Source organism: Typopeltis vanoorti, chromosome 23, assembly GCF_054136105.1.
Source record: "Typopeltis vanoorti isolate ZY-2024b chromosome 23, IOZ_Tvanoo_1.0, whole genome shotgun sequence".
In the NCBI taxonomy this organism is placed as follows: domain Eukaryota; kingdom Metazoa; phylum Arthropoda; class Arachnida; order Uropygi; family Thelyphonidae; genus Typopeltis; species Typopeltis vanoorti.
This window is the reverse complement of record NC_143571.1, coordinates 72,618,372-72,642,265: the sequence shown is the minus strand read 5'-3', so window position 1 is coordinate 72,642,265 and position 23,894 is coordinate 72,618,372. Positions and strand designations below refer to the sequence as shown.

General features: G+C 34.2%; 1 protein-coding gene across 6 annotated transcripts in view; it reads right to left on the bottom strand.

The window, feature by feature from the left end:
- The window catches only part of Fas2 (neural cell adhesion molecule fasciclin 2), a 321,060-nt gene that overhangs the window by 20,961 nt on the left and 276,205 nt on the right, over positions 1-23,894 (bottom strand). For 2 of the 6 annotated variants that reach the window (XM_090412742.1, XM_090412741.1), the window contains exons 15-16: positions 4,341-4,430; positions 11-67 (exon numbers count right to left, since the gene is read on the bottom strand). The exons of 2 other annotated variants lie outside the window; for them this stretch is intronic. In XM_090412742.1, coding sequence (XP_090268868.1) covers positions 11-67; positions 4,341-4,430 — 147 coding nt within the window. The remainder of the gene's footprint in view (positions 1-10; positions 68-4,340; positions 4,431-23,894) is intronic. 2 more of the 6 variants (XM_090412743.1, XM_090412745.1) reach the window with 1 other exon arrangement.

The following is a 23,894-nucleotide window of genomic DNA, read 5'->3' as shown; positions in this document are numbered from 1 at the left end:
TACAGCTTACTCAAAGGCTGGGTTGTCCACTTCAGTCTTTTTCTCTTCACTCTGCTCGGGTTCTTTGCTATGAATTGGGGTGGAAGGGACACAGTAAGCAACAAGAAAAAAACAAGGGACAAATACAGTCATGGCAGTTCAAGGTTGATTTAAAGAAATTCTGTTAACTAAGAGAATTAGTTTACAGTTAATATTAATGGTCATGAAGCAATAAAAGATGTTAAAATTTCATAGTATAAGAGTAATATAGTGAACTGCCATAAAACAAAATTTTCAGACATTCCAATCATTCAGTCATCACTACTAACTCATACCAAAAGATTATATCAAATTAATACTGCACAGAGATTTTTATTAAACAGTTTATAGACATTATATCGATGGATTATATTTATAAAGAATAATTCTCAGCTGTCAACTGCATTTACAGATTATGCTCAACTAACTACATTTCAACAAAAAGAGGTGCCTAAGAGTTATCTTATCTGTCAGCATCATTTGCTTAACTGTCATGCAAAAAATCCTAAAAAAAAAAGTAGGATATAATTTTCAAGGAGGACCAAGAGCATAGGATAATCTTAAAATAGTGATAACTAAATTAAGGATAACTGAAAGCCTTGGTTTAGATTACCAGAAGCATAAAAATTCCAACAAAAATCTAATTGCAATTCAGCTGATTATGCTCAGATTCTGCATACAATTTTATGCATATCACTGAGTGAGGTAAACCTTTTGCTGTCAGTTACATTAAGAATATATCATAGTATTAGATAGATAGACAGTTAAAAGTAAAAAAGTATTATTGAAGGTATTAATTAAAAATCTTGCAATAAAGTCATGTTTATAATTTACATGCAAATCTATTAATGGGCAAACTTATAACCTGGTTTTGGCAATGTTCATAACACATATACACTATTTCAAGCAACTGCATTTGAACATACACTATTATACACACCTAATATGTTAAGTTTGGCCTCAAGTGTCACACCCATCACCATAATGCTAACCATTCAACAACATGCATTCAAAAAAACAAACACAAGACAAATCATATGCCACAAAAGGAAGGTAAACTTAAAATAAGACATGCATAGCAAATATTCATTGAAGTCATGCTGTAAAAAATGCATTAACATTTCCAAAGTTAGCACATGAAAGCATTCCTCAACCAACCAGACCACAGTAGTACTGAATATTTATAATGCTTAGCAGGCATACTCAGATGAAAATATTACCAAACAACTATTAAAAACTGATAGAAAACTTTTGTAGTACACATTAAATTGGTGATTTTATTAATTTTGCCATTATGATAGTGAAAAAATATGAACATTACATGTGAAAAATTACATCATTTTGAAATTTAATTACAATAAGGGGTATTCTGTAAGTAATGCTTACACTCACATAGTTACCTGGATATCAGTGAACTTGAAACACATCCTGTGCCTCCCCTTTCCACAGCAGTTTAGTATACTGTCTTACAATCAAAGCTGTATTTATGTACACTGAGTCTTTATACAATTTTGTTAATGTGCATAAAGCAGGAAGTAGTAATTGAATTTGACACACAAAAATGTGGATGCTACTGACATTCTCCACCAATTACAAGGTTTTATGGTGAAGCAACAGTAGACACGAGTGCTGTGCACCACTGGACACAAACAAGAAGCAGTGATGGCAGAGTCTACATTAACAAGTGATTGTAAAGTACCTAGCTAAGAACTATAAGTGAGAATTTCCAAAACTAATTGGCAAAATCAAGGAATAAATCCGATCACTAACACTGAAATTGAATGCTGAGCAAAAGTCAACCACATCACTTCAATAGCTATCAAAGATTGGTTAAGAGTTGGAACATCCTATAGCCTGGACTTGGTTAAAACTTCTAGTTATTTCTTAAATTTAAAGGAACATCAAGATCATCCATTTGGAAATGAACAGGTCAAACTAAAGATGACAATGGTTCCAAATACTACCTGGAGAGTTTATACTAAATGACTAAAAACTTGTTACACAATGGAAAAAGTATACTGAAAGGGAGAGAGATAACATTAAGAAATAATGTATGAGGTAGTTACAGGGTGGACATTGGGGGGGGGGGGGTGTCTTTCGCTTGGTGGAACAGCAGGAAAGAGCGAGGACAAAGGGCCATCCCTGAAAGTTAAAGAAGCTGTAAGAGGGTGAGGAGTGGTTTCAGATTATTTGAAGTCAATTTATACTGGCTTCATAAAACTTAAACCTCATAAAACTGGCACCTTAAACTTAGTAAGGTGCATAAAAATTTTAACAAAATTTTTATGCACCTAGGAAACATCAAATTTCCATGTGAATAAGCAAGAGAAAGGAGAAAAGAATGAAAATTTATGGTAGTACAAAGAAATAAAGACAATAAACATTAATTTGCAGCTGTTTCTAATCTTTGCCAGCTCAGAAATCAGGTTAAGTTCCTCAGGGTAAAATGAGAAAATTGTCATGCTACCTAAAATATTTTGTCAAGGAGTAAACTTAAAATTTCTGCTACTTAGAAAATTACTATTGCTTCATATCAAGTTTTGAATGGAACTAATTCTTACCTAATCTCCCCCTTTGTGAATCATCTGGAAGGAGAGGGAGAAGATTAGAATTCTGTTCAAAGTGTGTAAAAAGTAAATATTCCTAACACCAAAACTTTCCACAAAAATACTAGATTGTATCGGCGGCGGCATTTGAAGTGCTATTTGCTTAATAAACAATCCTTCTCTCACTACCTCCGATTTCCCAGAAATGCTCTGTTGCTGCATTATTGTTATTTTTTTTTTTTAAATAGGTATTTCTATGGATACAGCTCCACTGAACTGGCTGCTAGTATTCCTCATGAACAAGCATGGACAGTTGTTAGTCAACATCCACATACCATTCAGATGGACAAAAACCAACCTCTCATTCTTTTCCTTTTTCACATATTTGTCTTTTGGAACAGGTTCTTCCCCATACCATGCTATCCAATGCATACAGCTTTCAACTCTTCAAGAAATGCATTTACAGATTCCTTCCTTTCTTCTGTCTAATCACTTGACCACACACACAGCACTATCATGTTATAGGTTGAGGCCTTATGTGGGGTTAAGATTTCCTACCCAATACAGAAAAATTTCCTCTTGAATAATGTTACTTATGTATTCTCACGCAAAATTGTAGCTTATTTTTCAGATCTTATGCAAAAATTTATTTCAGGTTCTAATTCAAGTAGAATATCCCTTATGAGAAGTCATTTCTAAATATTCATCAAGGTGTAGCAAAAAAAAAAAAAAAAAAATATATATATATATATATAAATAAAAGCAATCATTTTCTTTAGCTTTTCCACTTCAAGTCTTTGAAAAACTGAGTTTAAGATCAGTTTTTCATTTTACTAAATGCCATTCCTTAACTCCAATGTCGTCCTCTTGCAAACACTGAGCAGTATCACGAACATCTCATTATGCATAGAACAGCAACAGCCATTCAAGTTTCTTAACATTTATATATCATTCAGACTATCAACACCTATCATATAGAGAGCACCACATTCATTTGCATTGCTATCTTCAACTATAAGGGCACAGTCAAAAAAGATGGCATATGCTGGTAATATATGCCGTATAATAAATACCTGGGCACATTTAGCAAACAAGATCACTCAGCAAAGCATTCCTTTTATCTAAGTACTCAAAGCTAAGCATTTATATAGAATTTAGATAATTTTCATTAACTACCACAGAACATTCATATTCATTAACATAAAATAGAAATTTGTCTATCCTTTTATACGAATGATTTCAATAAAACCATCTAGTTAATACATTTTTAAGTGAATAGATGTCACTTATTTCCTGCTATTTCTCTTTATTTCAATACTGAAATGTATTGTAATCATGTGTACTGAAATGAAGGGAGAGTTCTGCACAATACCCAACTAATTAATGACAATCTATATTGTAAATCAGGATATAATTATAAGCATAGGAAAAGAAAACTAATATGAAACCATCTCATGAAGCAAAATTATTAATTTGTTAGTTTGAAATAGTCTAAATTTTTATCTTTATTATATATAAGCTTGATTTTAGCATAATTTTAATGTTTCAGGATCACATTCAACACCATGTAATTAGATGCATAACACTGAGGATTATTTACAGAAAATTTTCAAATTGAGATGCTTTATACTTAAAATACATATATATAGGCCACTACAGATAATGGAAATTTACATGCAAAGCTTTGAAAACATGCAAAAAACTGTGCCATACACCATGCAGTTCAGCAGAAAATTGCAAACAGAACCCAAAAAATGCAAGCCAAGAGTGGCTTACTCGGTAGTTTGAACTGGTGTTGTGGCATTGGGAGTTGTAGCATTGGTTTCACTTTTCACATTCCCATTATTAGTGGAGACTTCTTTTGCACTATAAAGAATCAAATAGTCAGCAACATTAACATGCTTATGGAATCATAATATTTGCAATACCAAAAATTCAGTGCATTTTTCAAAGATAGGTAATTTCAAATGTTTTGATAACAATGCATCGAATCATTTAAGGAATTTCTGTATATGAAGTTATTCTCAATAACTTATCTTTAAAGAAAATTTATTTAAAAATTTTCAATTAAAAAGGAAACTATATCCTTAAAGATTTAAAAGTACTCTAATAACCATATTAGAGAAAGCAGAAAGACAAAATCCACATTCCAGAGCCTTGACTAACATTAGACCATGCTTGTCTTGTTGAATAAATTCTTATATTATGTTTGAAGTATAATTTATTATTTATGTTATCCTTTCCTTATTAAAACTAATTTTCTTAAATTAGCATTTTTCCCAATTAAAACCGATTTCTGATTTTAATCAGTTATTGCAAACTTCATGAGGATCATAAAAAAAAAAGAAACAGCATTCAAGAAATTAAAATTCATAACAGAAATTTCGTGATTTCTTGGCTTCTATATGAAAATGTTTATTCAGTTATGGCAACATCCTTCACACATCTTGTCAGTATCTATTATTGGTATTTTAGGGTCCCTCACTTGATATTAAGGATCATATTTAACAGTGCATTGGAAATTACCTGAGAAATTTGTTATCCTCTTTCAAAGAGGATATATAAGAGGAGAGAAGCCACAAGAACACTACACACACACACACACACACACACATTACAGAAACAAGAAATACAATGCGTGTTCAAAAAAAGACAGAACTTTTGCTATAAAGACTATAGCTCATTTTACATTTTAAGCACTGTCCCCTTCAAAGTAGTCCCCTCTACTGGCGATACACTGTTCCCAATGTTTCTTTCATTGTTGGAATGCTTCCTGGGATGCACTTTGTGATGGTTGCAGTTCTCTTATCACATTTCCTGAATCTCATCTATGGTTTAGAAACAATGTCCTTTCAAAGTGGTTTTAAGTTTGGGAAAAGAGGTTGTACAATCTGCAGGAAAAAGTCTGCTAGGGCTAAGTCCAGAGAATAGGGTGGATGGAGCACAATAGATGTCTGATGTTTTACCATACAGATGACTGTGCATTGTCGTGGTGCAACGTCAAAGTCTAGTTTTCCCACAATTCAGGCCTCTTCTTGCACACAGTATCCCTCAAATGCGTTAAATCTTCTTGGTATAACTCTTTGTTTACCATCTGATCATGTGGTATAAATTCACAATGGACAATGCCTTTCCAATAAAAAAAACACCCAACATCACCTTGATCTTTGACTGACTCATCCATCAATGCTTAAACCACTCATAGCACTGCATTTGGCTCATACAGTCTTCCCAGTATGCTTGGTTAAGCAACTGAAATGTCTCTAAAATTTTTACCAAGTTTGCAGCAAGATTTCACACACACACACACACACACACACACACACGCGCGCGTGCGTGCGTGTTCTTCAACCTCTTTCATTGTCACTTATCTGATAAACAGCTTGCACATGTGCTCACTTCAGCAGATGTAACTTGACAACTAATGCTCATAGCAGAATGGGGCAAATGGCAGGTTGTTGTCAAAACCTGCCACTAGGTGCACTCAATAGTCACAATGCATGCTTTGGTGTGCTATTTAAAAAGTTCGGTCTTTTTTGAACATGTCTCATATTGTTAATGCACTATACCAAAAAGAGCAAATCAACATCCTATAAACAATGTTATTCTAAAGAAAATTGACTATAGCAAACTATTTGCTATAACTATTTCTCTGATCCCTGAGTTTTCTAATAGTGAGTCAACTAAAAAACAGCACTTAATAATCAAGGTTCAAAGAAAGAAAGAAAGAAAAAACAGCTATACAGAAGAAGAAAAGAAAAGAAACAGGGGTGCTTAGTCATAGAACTATGACACTTCCTCATATACAATGTCAAACCAAATTGCTACCATCCTAAACAGAATATATAACATACATTCAATAGTTTCGTCCTTCTAGAGGTATCGGTACATATAAACAATTCAATTCAACTCAACTGATCGTGTGAAATATGCTAAAGTATATATTCCATCATCCTTTCCCACATTAGTTGCAAGAGCTACTGAGAACAGGCAAATGCTTCTCTTAGGATTCTCAGAATTCTAGACTGTGTGTGTTCTCTACAGATCTGATGTGCATACAGGAAAAACCTTCTCAAATGATATACAATTCTGTACATAAATTTTGAAAGACAGTCAAGGAATCTGCCACAATGATCAAGACTAGCACATTAAAAAAAAATGATAGTATAATCCTAAATAATGGATGACCAACAATTATAAAATACTATAAACAAACACAATAGCTATGCAAATTGATAAAGCAAACCAACCTGCAATGAAAAATGAATGAAGGGTGCTGAAAAATGTAAGAAACATTTTCACACAAGCAAAAAAAATCATGGAATTGTTACTATGAATTGTGCATTTTTAACAGTTTATTTTGGTGCTTAGTCAGGTTCCTGACTAAGCTAGAAATAGTATCTGCAGATATACCACATTCCCTGTCTTAAGATAAATTACTCTCATAAGCTTTCAAGAAACCAATAACATTCTCAGTAGAAATAATAATCAGTTAAACCTGTTCATCTATTGACACACCCACACAATACTCATAAGCAAGATGACTCAGATGAACAAGGCTACACACATACACCTCAGATTTATGGTTTAATTCATAACAAGACAATAAGAAAAAAACATCGAGTTGTTGTTTTGCTAGTTTTAAACCCAGCATCTTCAGAATACAAACTGTGTTACAGTAAGCAAACAGCAACAGTTAATGGGAACAGTTTAAACTTGTAACAAATACAAAGAACTAAAGTTCTAACTGTGCCATTTGTTGAATAAAATTTAAAATCTTGCAAACCCCCTAGATGTGTCTTTGACTACATGTGATCTTAGGATGGTAATAAACCAAAGTGTTGCATAAGTCATTATAAGCCACTGTTTTTGGAATCAGCAGCAATAATAAAACACTCCCCAAATCTCAACAAGTTTGGGCTCCAAAAAACCTGAGTTCAGTTGAAATTAATGTGTGTAAATCTATCTAAAAATAGATGGTGCCAATTTGGACTTTAGTTCTTTATGTTGTCTGTTACAATTTTAAACCATTTCTGCCAACAATTACTCAACTGTTGACATTTTCATACTAAAACTGTGTTCTGAAGATGCTGGGTATAAAACCAGCAAAATACCACAAGTAAACATTGGCTTTCTTTTTCTTATTAAGTAGGAAATTAATCAGTAAGAAATTAAGATGAACTGGGAACACCTAAGTCTTACTACTATTACTACAGGCCCAACAAAGCAGAAACAGATAAAGGATATAGCAATATACAGTGATTACATGAGTAGGTGTACTGGATGAGCAAGCAACAAAAGCATGCTTCCTGAGAGAAGATTTGTCATGTGACAATCAACTTGAGTGAGTAGAACAAAGTGGAAAAGATTGCACTGGTCAGAATGATTTGAGAGGAGAAAAGTACAGTATGGTATGAGAGAAGATGTGAAAGAGCAAAGCATAAAGAGTAAAAGATTGTATGCTACCATTGTATGACAGGAGTGAGCTAAGCAGGCATAGGAGAAATAGTGTGCAGTACATTTATGTATACATCACCAAGAGGATTTGTATTTTCAAGCTGAACTACTGTTGAACATTTTGGTGTCAGTGCTTAAAGAAATTATTTTTCAGTGAAAGAGAACATGAACTGTTAGGGGAAACTAGATATGCATTGCTGAAATGCACAGATTCTTACATTCATTATCATCCATCTACCTAATGCAGATCTTGCTACCACGGCTTGGTTTAAATAATGCAAGGCCAGCTAAAATCATACTGTGCCAGCATATGTCTCAGCAGTATACAAGATAATAAATACATAAGAGCATGAACAGATATAAAAGTCAGTATCTAAAAACAAATGTAAAACGGTTTTTAAAAACAAGTTACAAAAATTCATTAAAACATTCATAAAAAAAAATTGTGTTAAAAGCTTATATACACCAAGTTGAAATAATAAAAATAAATATATGCAATATGTACATAATTTACATAAGGTAATAAACATTAATGATCTATAGCAATTCAAAGACAGATGATACTTGAATCATGAAATCTTCCTGAGTGTATAGGATTCAGACAGATTATGAATGACTAAAATAGTGATTGTGCTCATTGATGAAACGAGGGCAGTCGATTAAAATAAGAATGATAGTTAGTCTGGTACCATACAATTTGCACATAGGCATGCCATCACTCCTCAGTAGTAAGGAGTGTGTAAAATGACTGATCTATGTGCAGCTGAGCTAGAATAACTACCTTCCTTTTTATGATCCCTATGCACACCAGACTGCTACAATTTGATTTGATGTAGCTCATTATTGGTATATTCCATGAGAGAGCAAAAATTATTGGTATTAGCAGGACCTGGCTGATAGTGGATATTGTTACAGGAATAGCAGGTATGAATTCAAAACATCTGCAGGATTCATAGCATTCTTAACACAAGTTGCTATGACCTTCACCTTAAACATTTATAAAACTTGTCAGATTATGCACTTTCAACCAATGAAACAAAAATTTTAAGCAAAGGCTTAAAATTTTGTTACAAATATATCAAAGAAAATTCCACATGCATTGATCATGACAAACAGAATTTGCCATCAAAAGACTACTGGATGAAGCTGCCATTAGGCTAGAGGCCTCAAACTTGCTAAGAAATGCATGCTCTCCAAAACACAGGATATCCAAAGTTTACTTAGCACAGTAAAAATCAGACAAAGGAAATGCTACAGTAATCCTTATACAGTTGACTACAACAAAAGAATTACTACTGGATACTTCAAAATACATTCCACCACCAAAGGATCCCACAGGATTGATAAATAAAACCATAATGCTACACACCAAGACTACTAAGGTTCACAAACCTTGAGTCTCACTACGTTGCATTGTTGATGCCATAAATTGCCATACCTATAAACTTGCTAAATATTTGGCATCCAAAGTCACGTATACTGGCTAAAAATTACACGTTTTTAAAACTGCTATACCGAACCTTCAATTACAGGAAAGGGATTGCTTAGTATGCTTTGATGCCCTGTCTTTTCGCTAACATTATAGTGGATGATACACTAAAGTTGTTTAGCAAAATATTTCCGACATTTACACTCTTTAAGCATTACCTTAAATCAATATTTTAGGTGGAATAACTAGCTCATTAACATGTTCACTGCCACTCTCCTCAGGCAGTTTGTTCCCACATGCCAAGCGCTTCAAGGTCGTTACGAGTAAACTTGTAGCCGGCTTATCAGACAGAATTTTGTTTCATACGCCAACTACGAGTAATCTCTTATCACCCGCTTCTTCAAGGTCACTACGAGTAATCTCATAACTGGCTTATCAGACAGAATTTTGTTTCATACGTCAACTACGAGTAATCTTGTATCACCCCACCTATATATTACATGTGCTGACGACTGTGTTTATTGCGTCTAGTCTCTAAAAACCTTCAGTTTCGCCATGACCAGTAAAAGAAAACTTACTGATAAAGAATTAGAAGCTTATGCTAATATGAGCGAATGAATTTAATGAATTCATCATTGCAAATGGAAGGATAAGAGGGAAGTTCTTTCCATTTCAAATATGCACAAATTTGAAATGGTTGAAGTGAAAAATCAGAATGGTAAAATTCAATTAAAACCAAATATCATTAAGGGACTATAATTTGGATATGTCAGGCATCGATCTTTCTGATGAAATGCATTCTTACTATTCCACCTTACGAAAGACAATTAGATGGCCAAAGAAATTGGCAATACGCATTTTTGATATATACATTCAAAATACACATAAATTTTATAATATAATTATTGGAAACGCAATGACTGCGTTAAAATTTAGAGATCAATTTATCTCAGTTTTTGTTGGAATGGATGAGCTTACCGTGTCACAGAATATCAGTAGGATTCGGGATCTTCATTATTTGGAAATTTTACCACCTACAGAAAAAAAGAATCGCCCAACAAAACCATGCTGACTATGTACACGAAACAAACGACAACGCGAAACACATTATTGTCCTATTTGCCAGGAAAAACCACCATTGTACATGGAAAATTGTTTTAAAGCGTATCATTCGTAATTTGAATAAATTGGTTTTTATTTTATTGATTTCATTTTATTAGTTTTAATTTGATTTACAAATTACGGATTAAACTCGTGCTTTGTATAGGAGGTCGGTAATCGACATACGAGTATATTCATAGTTGGCTTCTGAGGCACATATATACTATATTTTAGCTGAAATTATTTCCCTTCTACCAAGCCCCCAGGCACGCTCTCTGCTTTATTCACAAGCAAAGTGTCCAAATTAAGGTACTTATACTAAGGGTTAACTCATGCTTGGTATAGGAGGTCGGTAATCGACATACAAGTATACTCGTAGTTGGCAGCGAACATGTTAAAGAAATCGACGATGTAGTAATGGGCATCCAGCAATACGGACACTATTTTGAAAAGTTTGAAGGCTTAGCAATGGGTGCAGTAATTTCTCCACACTTAATAACCTATACATGGAAAGGTTTGAACAAATGGCTATTGAAGAGATACCATACCAAACCAAGATTATAGTTGAGATATGTTTATCATTTGACTAAGCTCAGAAGAAACTCCATAACTTCACTGACTTCATTTGGAAGTTGAAATTGCAAAATCCAATTTACATCAGAAGTAGAAAAAGATAGATCCATTTTCTTCCTGGATGTTCTCATCTCAGCCCAAGATCATAGCAATCTTAATTTTGAAGTATACAGAAAAAAAAGTTTGGATCAGTCAGTATCCAAATGCCAGTTACCATCACACCCACCCAGCACAAAAGTGAGGCATCATCAAAATCCTAAAAGAGCCATTACAAATAAAATTGTTACAACATCAGAACTACTAATGTCTTGAATAAACCACTGCATACTCTGAGATGACAACCTGGCTAAAAAGGCATGGTTTCTTTACATCAGAAATGTCAGACAAAATAGCAAAAATTCTACAACAAAACTTTAAAGTTGCTTTGCAACCTCAAAAAAAAAAAATCTCCATGATGTTAAGATCACCAAAACAAGTTGTTTTGGTGATCTGAAGGTTCTATATCAACATCAAGAAGAGAAGACCAAGGATTTTAATATAGAACCTTTGGACATTTTAGCAAGCTTGTATATAGTCAGCCTCTTCACTAATGTACCAAGAAATGATACAGTGATTCTTCTTGAAAATCTTTTTCCACCAGATGTTGTAGAACTATACAAACACTGCATGAATAATACATTTTTCACATTCCAGGACAAATTTTGGGAACAAAAAGGACTAGCAATGGGTATCTCCCCTCTCCCCAGCTTTAGCCAACCCCTTTGCGGAAAACTTTGAAACTAGCACTTTAAAAAAATTATCAAAAGAAACCTAAGAGATGGCTATGGTATGCGGATGACATTTTTGTCATTTGGCCAGGAACGACAGATGAATTAATTGTTTTTAAGGAAAATCTTAACAGAATACACCCAAATATAAAATTCACTTTGGAAATAGAACAAAAAATTACCTTTCCTGGATATCCTCATAAAAAAAAAAAAAATGAAAAAAGCTTAACCTTTTCCGTTTACAGAAAATCGACAACTACAGGAAGATTTCTTAATGCAGCCTCACACCACCACCACCCCTCACAAAAAACAGGTATAATAAAAACCTTGAAAGACAGAGCATATAAGATATCCAGCACAGAAAAAAGCAAAATGAGGAATTACACTACTTAACACAGAACCTCACACTTAATGGATTTGAGCCAAAAACAATCAAGAAAATTCTGAACATAGCTCCTACAACCAACATAGGAAAGCAATATTTCAAGAATGCAATCTCACTACCATACATCAGAAATGTCACAGACAGATTAGCGACATTGCTACACAAGTACAACTTAAAAGTAACTTTTCTCCCTTTAGAAAAAATATCAAGATTCCTACATCCACCAAAACCGTCAACACTATCCCATAAAAAAACCAGGGGTCTATCAAATCTATTGTTCTTGTGGCATTTGTTACGTAGGCCAGACGGGAAGGTCAGGAGAAATCTGTATGACAGAACATAAAAAAGACGTAGAAAAAAGAAGAGAACACACACATCAGGCCTAGCTTTCCACAAAACTTCCACTGGCCATAAAGTACTTTGGGAAAAAACAATCATGTCATATATTGATAAAAACTGTTTCACAAGGAAATAGCAAGAATGCTTAGAATTCCTACACAGTGCAAGAAAAACCAAGTTTGATAATACACCAAATGTGGTTGGCATTCATAAAAAATCTAACTTCCTCAGATCTCAGACATAACATGCATGAAGCACAGAACGTGACAACAAACATTCAGTAACGAATGTTTCAATTTTTTCAATGTTACTAGAAACATCTAATGGACTATGAATTTAATCTTTGTTAGTTGTGTTTAACTTTTTTTAATACACCAATGCCCCTGATGATGCAAGTCATAAGACTTAACGAAACTTGTCAAGTTTTCACGTATCCTGTTCGTATTTAATAAACATGTGGTCTCAATACCAGAATCTATATCTCGGACTACTGAACCAGAGAAACCTTCGCACACAAAATCTATTGTAATTTCAGTGTTCGTTACATTGGACAGACTGGAGATCTGGAGAAATCTGTCAAAAAGAACATATCAAAGAGATGTGGGGAGAAAAAAAAGAGCATATAAATCTGGACTAGCTTTTCACACCCCCAATGAAAACCAAGTTAACTGACAACTCAACAACAAAAATGCCATACATAGAATTCATTAACCATGTATGCAAATTTAAGGAAGAAAGTTAGATGATATGACATCTGACCCAGTGTAGTAAAAACCAAGGCCTAATCTTAAATCAACTCTGGGAGACATAAAAAGGATCTACACATTAATAAACTAGACTATGAGACAATGTATGCTATGTCTTGTAACAATGAACAGCACATATGATCTCATTTCTATGTTCAACATCTGTCACATGCTGCATTAAAATAATAACAGCTTGCAATTCTTTGTAAAATAACTCTTTAGAGTTGTGTTTTGTCTCAATTTGAAGAAGTACAAAATAGGGATGTATGAAGTAGTCACTGATTTAAGCGTTTTTACTTTGTGGTTTTCTCCAGTTATTAAAAAATATGACTAGAGTAAATCTGTTCAGTTATTTAACGACTGAAGTGTCCCAACCAAAACACATAGCAGCAATGCCATTTCACAACTACTTGCTTTGTCTCTTCAATTTTGGTTTTGACTCTACCATCTGTAGATACAAAATTCATAAAATTATGTATATAGTCCATAAGTCAAAACCAGATGAAAGTTCATGTGGTTTCAAAAAATTAACCTCAATTTTTTTTAAAAAAAAGTACTAGCATGTGATAATCTCTTTAAATATTGTAAAGATATCATGGATATAAGTTGCCACAAAAAAAACCAAACATCAATTCAAAAATTTTTATTAAAGAGTACTGCATGGGAACAACAATCTAACTTGATGTGCACTTGGTCATATACAAGTCACAATCATCACTTTCAGTCTTTATGAAACAATGATGTATAATATATGGCTGTCCAAAGCACTGCCCGTGGGCCGGATGCGGCCAATGGTGCGATTTTGTGCAACCCACTTGTGGGTTTTGATTGTCACCAGCAAAAAAATAAAATGATCTGAATCAAATGCGTATTAAACATTTTAATTCTATCACTAATCTATAATCTCAATGTTGGTAATTTTATTTGGTGTTTTTACATCACTGTACTGTTTTCTTCCAATGCGCATGCTCTGGGCGCTCACGAGGAACGCGATTAGTGTTGTTCGTTTGTTCAGCTATCAAGGTTGTGTTGCTGCTGCTCACCAAATTACTAGATACGCACTGTAATGCGGCCCTCGAATAAATTTTTTTGCAATGCAGCCCTCGGATTACCTAAGGCTGGACACAGCCCCGACGTATATGATCAATAATAAACAGAAACCAAAAGCTTAAATGCAAATTATCACACAAGTATACAGGAAGAAGCAGAGTTGAAATTTCCAAGTGTTACCAGAGTTCGAAATCTTTATAATTAATGAGCTGAACCTGTCCTGTGAAAAAGATTACTTTCTAAAGAAAGTCATGAAACTACAGTAATTTAAGAGCTTCTAGCACTCAAAAAAAAAAAAAACCATGAGCTTCCACCATATATGGTTGTGTGCTTCTCTTTTACATTCATAAGACAAAAAGGTCTAGTCCTTAATATTTCCCATCAAATCTGTTCTTTGTCTTCCTCTTCTTTTTTCCTTATATCATTCCTTCTAGAAGTGCTTTTTGTAGGGATTCATGCCTTAGTATGTGACCAACTTAGGTGGTTTTCCTTTTCTTAATGGTTTTCAACAGAGTCCTGTCTTCTCTAATCATTTCTAATTCTAAATTAGTTTTTTGGCAATCCATAGGACTAAGAATTCTTCTGAGGATCCACATCTCAAAGGCTTTTCAGTTTATTTTCACAATATGTTGATATTGTCCAGGTTTCTTCTCCATATAGCAGTGTTGACCATACGTAGCATTTGGACAGCCTAATTCTCATTTTTGTATGAATTTCCCTTGAGGTCAGAATTCTTTTCATGCTAATGAAGGTTGATCTAGCAAATTCTATTCTTAACATTTCCTTATCACACATTCCATTCTCTGTAATTAGTTAACCCAAATATACATAACTCACTACTTGATCTAAGGTATTTCCTCTATCTTATTATTTATATCAGGTATTTTCCCTTCTCTTGTTACCAGCATGGTTTTAGTTTTTTTGAAGTTGAAATTAAGTCCATATTTTTCACTTAGTTTCAGTGTCTTTTCTAGTAGGCTTTGAAAATCTTTTTTATTTTCAGCTATCAGTGCTGTATCAACTGCATATCTCAAGTTGTTTATATTCCTGCCTCCTATGCTGACTCCTTTAAATTCTTCTAATTGCTGGAAGATATTTTCAGCATAGAAGTTAAACAATACAGGAGAAAGAACACTGCCTTCTCTGACACCCTTCTTTACTGGAAATTCCTCTGAGGTTTTTCCTGATGTTTTTATTGAGGCAGTATGCTCCAAATAAAGATTTATCAGTAATCTGATATCTTTACCATCTACTCCTAATTTTCTAACTTAAAGATAAGTAGACTTCTGCTTCTCCAGATATCTCGTCATCATCAAATTCCTGCCATGTACCCTCAAGGGGTGTACAGGATATGATAGCACTTCATGAAAAATTTACCTCATTACTAACTTCCTATCTAGAATTTTCCTCCAAATCAGTCTGCTATTGTCAAGGCTCCAACATCATTATCAGATCTTATATTTATATCTTCTAAGGCACTTTTTACCGTATCAGTCCACCCTATATCTTGATCTTCCTCTGGGTCTTTTCCCTGCCAACCTGACAGAGAACAGTTGTTTTGCTAATCGTTCTTCTCCCATTCTGTTCAAGTAACCACACCACCTGAGATTAGCTCTGTTAATGCATTCCTGGATGCTGACAATGTCAAGTTCTTTCCTAATATCCTCATTTTTAATATGATACTGCCATTGATGCCATCTGTTCACACCACTAATCTTTCTCAGGACTCTCATATCTGTGGTTTTTAGTCTATGGTCAAGTGTTTCACCTATGACACAGCTCTCAGATCCATAAGTTAAAACTGGTTTGAACACTGTCTTGTATACAGCTAATTTAATGTTCTAATTTCTCTCTTATTTCATATGAATTTATTCAATTGACTTCCTACAATACCAGCTTTGTTGATTCTGTTGTCTATTTCCATATTTAATTTACCATCTTCCTAAAAATCGTGCCTAAGTATCTGAAATGTTTTACTTGTAACACAGGTTCTTCGTTCAAAACACAGTTGACATTTTCAACAATTCTACCTAATTTCTTTGTCTTTTTATTGCTGACCTTCATGCATATCTATTACAACAGTTATTCAATTTAGTCAGGGATTCTTGCAAACTTGTAGTGTATTTATTTAGAAGTATAACATCGTCCACATAAAGCAAAGAGCTGACATTAACATCTCCAATTCTGATATCATGTTTAATACCACTTTCCTTCATAATGTGATCCATATAGATAATGAATAACAGAGGGGATAATGTACATCCTTGTCTCACACCAGATTTAACATTAAACCATCTTCCTGTACTTCCTTCAATTCTAACTGTTGACTTACAACTCAAATAAAGACTAAGTATTGCTTGATATAATGCCCCATTGACACCATATAACTGCAGCGTAATGAATAGCTTCTCTCTTGGCACCTTGTCATATGCCTTTTCCAAATTGAAAAAACTTAAATACAGATCTTTGTTATATTCCCATGCTTTCTCGACTATTTGTCGTAAAGTGAAGATCTGATCCTGACAGCCTCTATTTGGCCTGAATCCAGCTTGTTCTTCAAACTTTTCTTCCACAATTCTTCTCAACCGTTTCTCAAGTATACTTGCATAGATCTTGCCAGGAACACTCAGTAGCGAAATACCTCTGTAATTCTCACATTCAGTTTTATTTCCCTTTTTATATATGGGTACTATTAGAGCTCTACTCCAATCATCGGGAATTCGTCCCTCTGTCCAGGCTTTCTGAACTATGCAGTGCAGCCACTGTAAGACTTTTATACCACCATACTTGAACATTTCTGGTCGAATATCATCTACTCCTGATGCCTTTCCACATCTCAAGCCTTTGATGGCTTTTTCTACTTCAAGTATGGATATGTACTCCTGACTGCATGCCTGGTCATTGTTATTTTATCACTGTGCTGTCATCACTGCTTGTTTCATTTAGCAAATTTTCAAAGTAATTAGTCCATACTTCAAGAATATCTTTTTCTCCTGTTTTCAGTTCACCTTTATCAACTCTAACTCCTTTTACAGCACTCTTTCCTCCATTTCTAAGCTTCTCCAACAACTTCCAGAATATCTTACCACCTTGATATTTATTTTCTATGTTCTTGCCAAAGTCTTCCCATTACTTTTGTTTAGCTAGTTTTACACAGTGTTTCGCTTTCTTACACTTGTCTCTGTATTCTCTAAGAGCAAAAATGACTTATTTGCCAGGAACTTTTAATATGCTTTCTTCTTTTCCTTCACTGCCTCTTTAACTTCCTGTGTCCACCATGGAGTTTTGATTTTTCTATCCTTGCAGAAAACCTCACCACATGACTCTCTGGCTGAATCAATCAGGGTTTTCTTCAAGGTTTGCCACTGAATCTCCATGGTTTGGTTCTTGTTCTCAAACTCTTTCATTTTTTCTTCAATAATCTTTGTGTATGTTAGTCTACAGTTCACATCTGAGAGCTGCTCAACTTTAATTCGCTTTAAAACTTTCTTACATGTTATTCTTTTCAATATGAAATTCAATTTTATCCTGCTCAAGACTAAATAGTGATTGCTTCCAATTTCAAATCCTCTGTACACTCTGGTGTCTTGCACCAGGGAGAAAACATCACTATCAACAATAACATAGTCAATGAGACTTTTCTTATTCCTTGCCTCTTCTCTCCATGTGAATTTGTACACATTTTTATGTTGGAACATGGTGTTAGTAATAACCAGTCCATGTCTTGAACAGAAATCCAACAGATATTTGCCATTATTATTAGCTTTGCTCTTTTCTCCAAATTTTCCCAAAATATTTTTGTATATCTCACAATCATTTCCTACTCTGCTATTTAGATCCCCAACAAGGACCAACTTTTCCTTTTTCATTGTGTCAGTTACTTTTTCTAAAGCGTCAAAAAATTCCTCCACTTCTATCTTAGTAGAACCTTCTGTGGGACCATAGGCACAAATAAGTCTCATTGTCCATTTCCCCATTCTGATATTTGCCCACATCATTCTACTTGAGACTGCCTGCCATTCAAGAAGATGAATGTGTCATTTACTTTATTTATATTATTTTTTATTGTGTTCTTGTTCTTATATCTCTTATCTTATTCACAGTTAAATCTATCCACACAATTTGGCCGATTCTTAGAATGATTACGTATGTTAAATAAATTGACAAAGGATTGACTTCTGAATAGAGTCCGATCCTCAGCAATAACAGTCTGGAGTTACCTCTTAATCGGGTTCTGGCAATATTTATTTGTTCAAGCTGCACCAGCCAGATCCCTAGGTTAGAAATTCCTTTCCACCAAGAAGTAACCCTCAGAAAATATACCAAGTAAATCAATCTATTAATTACTCCTTATATCAATTTTATCTATCTCTCTTAAAACACTTTAGATTGCAGTTGAGGTCTCTGTTATATATTTCACTCCCACTCAGATTCAAATATTAGTAAGCGTTGCATTGGATTCAAATCAAGGCACAAAATAGGTTAAGATAATCAAGATACATTTATTAGATTCAAAAGATTACACATTTACAATAAAAAACACTCGATAGGTATAGAGTTATCCCAAGTTATAAGGTTAGATACTTCAACTGTAATTCACATATCACATCTAAGAATAGGCTCATTTCACTACACAAAATTCTAGCTAGCATCCCTTAAATATCTCTACTATCTTATACATATTCTTAAAACATTCACATCGATAATTCTATAGATCATTACTTATAGCAAATTAACTACTACTCATTCACACAAATACTGAGGAAACAGCCATCAGGCTCTAAACACTGGTATCTAAAATTTCACTATAGTCCTTCCTACAAGTTTAGAGTTATATAACCTAACATCTCGTTTCTTCCATAACACATTATTCCTTTCTTAACAAAGGAATTATAAAGGGGTTTTTACATTACCATATTCCTGTAACTTATTCCGTCTATCCTTTCGTTATAATTTCCCTGCGAATGTTCGATCTCATCCTTGGCGATTAACTCATTGGGCTAAGTTTAGCCTTCATTGTTCTGTCCTTTTAACGCATTCTCGACTGGAAACAGCATGGATTGAATCAATCCATGTGGACGTATGTGGCGGCCAGATTCTTCAGGCTTACTCGGAAAAGTACCTAATATTTCTTCGTCTATTCCTTCCGCCCAACATCGCAAAACGACAGCAGAGAATAGCTGCCAGCTATCGACTAGACCTCAAACTCTTCCTGACTCCACCGGAACTTTTCCAGCAACTCCAGATGAAAAATCCTAAAAAAAGCCTTGAATGGGGGAACAAACAAGTTTTATACCTCTTATCTCTAGCGCCCTCTTTCACCCAAAACTTTTTTTTTTTTTTTGCTCCCGGCTCCTATTTCATTCATATCCTCCTGGAATATTTCGTACGATTGCCGCATATTCCAGGAAAAACACTGTGTGAGTGCCGTTCGCAAATTGCCGTCGGCTACACAATTTATCCGAAGTTGTCGTTAATGGACTTTGATCCTTCGTTATTATGCTCTAACATATATGTTATAGAGAAACTTCTTACATTATAATCTTTTACAAATAAATGACATCTTTCACCTTTAATTAATATTACAAAATTTGTATTAGTATAATTCTTTAAATAAAATTGGTATCTTCACTTATTTACAAAGCATTTGTTTTGTTTTTCTTGTTAAATTCTGAATGAGACATTTCTTAGTAAAAATATTTTCATTCAAAATTCAACAGAAAGATCTCACCAGTTTTTGTCTTTTTTGTTTCAGTCACCCCTATTACGTCGATCTGGTACTTATCCAATTCCTCAGCTAGTTCCATTTCTTTGGCATTGAGGCTTCTTATGCTGATAGTACTGATCTTTAACTCTGGTGATGTTGAGTTGGGGTGTGCTTTCAGATTTGTTCCAGTAGCTGACTTTTCGCTGTTCGCCCTGGTTCCCTGGCAAAAACAACGGGGGCCTTGTTTATCCGGGCGACGCCCCACCCACATGAAATTTTATCATGTTGTACCATCATTTTGTATATTGGTTTAAGCCAATAAGAATACAATTTGGTCGGCTAAATCCCCAAACTGCCAGCCCATCCTCGTTCGTTCAGTATCCAGGTAGATATCCAACAGGGTGCACCACGAGAAGGTGAGCATTGGACATTAGGTCAGAAGCCCTGGTTGGTTCTCTGCATTCCTTTAAAGGCTATGTGGAGGTCTCCTCTCAGTTATACAGCTTTGACCCTTAAGCACACCCAGACATCTTTCTATAATAATTCTGATGTTGAAGAGTCCTTCTTTAGTTCCTTTATTTTCCTGAAAACCAGATTGCTTCATTAATTTCCAATTTGATTTTATGTTTATTTCTTTCTAAGATGATATATAACAAACTTTTGCTATCTGACTGATTGTTCTGTACTCTTCACATTTGAGATTGTCTTCGATTTTTTAGGTATTGGTAGGAATGTAGTGTGCTTAAAATCTTTTGGCAGGTGTCCAGTTTTGTACATTGTTACATGTCAGTCAGTGATCTTACAGCTTTATCATTTAAAGCATTTAGATATTCTACCATGGAATTATAATTCCATCCATTCCTGGAGCTTTTGCTGGTTTCAATTTCCTAATGGCATTTATTACTTTCCAGGTAACAATAGTAAGCCCCTCCAAATCATCTTGCAACGGCTTATCTATTCTCTCATGATTATAGAGTTCCTTTGAATTTATGGAATTAAGACTATTTAAAAAATCAATGTAAAAATATTTCAAAGAAAAAAAAAAAACAGCATAGATTTATCTTAAAAACTTCATGTTTTTATTATTATTATTTGGAAGTAACATGGAGGGGGGGGGGGTGTTAGAAATTAAAAAAAAAAAAGGTGAGGAATCTAAAGAGATGCCCAAATTGATACTTCATAATCTGAAAAATTATAATATTAAAGAACATTTAATAGAAAAAAATGGGAATAAAGCAAATATTTATATATAGCCAAACATTTTTCCTGAAGACAAGTCATCATGATTGCACTTCTGGTTTATTTTCTATTCATATTATTTTTCCTGAAATCTATGAAGTTGCCACTTTGGCAATTAACCCTAGCAAATTATTTATTTCAGAGGTGATAGTAACATTCTTCTAGTAGGGTTTCAAATCAGGGGCATATATTGAAGGTGTGCACAAAAAACTCAAAGAAATTCATGAAGTGATTTTTTAGTCATTTTAAATTTTCACTAAGGCTTGCCTTAGTCAAAGCATCTGCTGACTAATCATATGCAAAGAGAGTAATGTGGCTCCCTATGCATAATCTATGCCAAGGGATCAATGTTGCTAAAGGTGGGTAAAGATTAAGCATCAAGCACTGGTACATGTGCACTAACTGAAATTCGTGCAGGAATTAAATGTGTATAGGCTATCAACAACAAAAGGTAGCTTAATTCTACTCAATAGATTACTTGCAGCCACGAAGTGCAGTGCAGTTATTTCTTGCAGTTTTCTGTTAGGTAACCATGTTCCCTCCCTCAAACTGGCATTTATTTTTATCTTTGTCAACAATGGGAAAGGGTGTTGATGGTATTTTGTGTACGCCATTTTCACAGTGAAATTAATTAAAATTAAAGATGGTAAACATTTGTTATGGAGATGTAAAATTTGGAAGAGAAAGGACTGAACTGCTGTATACATTAACAGATTTTTTTTTTTTTAAATAAAAAAAAGTTTTTTTTTTTGTACAAAAACAAATTTTATGATTATTTTTTGAAAATGGGTCATTTTTGTGCCAACCTGGCAAAGAACACTTGATTTGCTAATCTTTCCTCTTCTATTTTATTTAAGTGATCATACCACCTGTATGGTCTTAAGGGTCAAAGATGAATAAAGTGGGAGATCTCCACATAGCATTTTAAGGAATGGAGAACCGACTGGGGCTTCTGACCTAATCCAATCCTCACCTTTTCATGGTGCATCCTGTTAGGTATCTATCTGGATACTGACTGAACAAGGATGGGCTGGCAATTTGGGATTAAGCCAACCAAACTGTATTCTTATTGGCTTAAATCACAACATAAAATGATGGTGCAACATGACAGAATTTCATGCTGGCTGGGACATTGCCCAGTTAAACAAGGCTCCCATTGTTTTTGTCAAGAAACCATGGCAAACAGCAAAAAGTCAGCTACTGGAACAAATGCCAGAATATGTCCCAAAGCCATATATTTCAGCCAGAATATTACAGGCATCATTAGTGGCAACATTAGCTAATTACAAGGCAGAATGCAAACAATGGATCTATTTGAAATAGTGAGAGCCACGTGATGTCATGCATAAAACAGCGCAAAAGGTATACTGAGAAAACATCGTATTATTAATACTGTATTTAAAAAAATTAATGTATGATTAAAATAATACTCCCTATATCTTAGATAGGGAGAGGCAGTTCTGTGGCTTTTATTGGGTCAAATCAATCCATTGTGTGCTTTCTACTTTCTAATTAACACTGCAACTGATGGTCTAATATTCAGGACTGAAATATTCAAATAAATATTACTTTTCATTTCCTTGTGTTTTTGTGTGAACTGAATAAATCTCATGACACAAGTATCTATTAAATTTAAGAGTAATTAGCAATCAACTCTCCAACCAACAGGTTCAAATCCCATGGGCATGGATGCTTGCAATTGTCTTTAAGGTGGGATATGAATTACATTGCTCAGTGTGAAACTGCCACTCACTTATTAAAAGCATGAAGTTGTTCAGACGTTCCATTTTTGGAATGTAGAGCAGGGTTTCTAGATTATGTAAAAAATAAATACAAAAAAATATTAAAAAAAGAAAATCTAGTATGGGGCTAATTTCTCACTTAATCTGTTATTCTACCTTTCATTGGTGAGAAGCACAAAAAATAAAACATACTTCATCTTCAGTGTAACTGACAATTCAAAAAGGTAGAATAACAACAGATTAAGTGAGAAATGAGTCCCATACTAGAGTAGCCATGGTACAGTAGATATGAAAGCAATATATACAAAATTAACTGTTTACAATAATAAGATTTCCCAAAATTTTGGTAGGGGAAACAGTTATTACAAGTTATTTATTATAACAGTTATTTTGAAGCAGCATGTCCTTGAGTGTGTTCAATAGTCTTGACTGAGTCAAACCCAACTTATGAGACTTAAAAAGAACATATAAAACTAATGTTCCTACAGCCTTTTTCTCAATAGAAAATCCTTTCTGTCCAAAATATAAGACAATCATGAGAGATCTGGTGAACACCTGGGAGCAAGAGAGGAGATGGCTTATCCTTAGGTGATTATGGAGAAGAGCATGTTTATGGCTTCCTTTCTTTCCTCTGTAACAGGAAAGGAAGCCACAAAGTTATTTATTTTTTTTTTTTTCAGGCTCCTTCCAATTGGTTCAGACTCTTGCAATGTAAGGGATGCATAACAGATACTTACAGGCCTGTCCTAAGAACTCTTACATGAAGTACAAATATTTCAGGACTGAAATATTTAA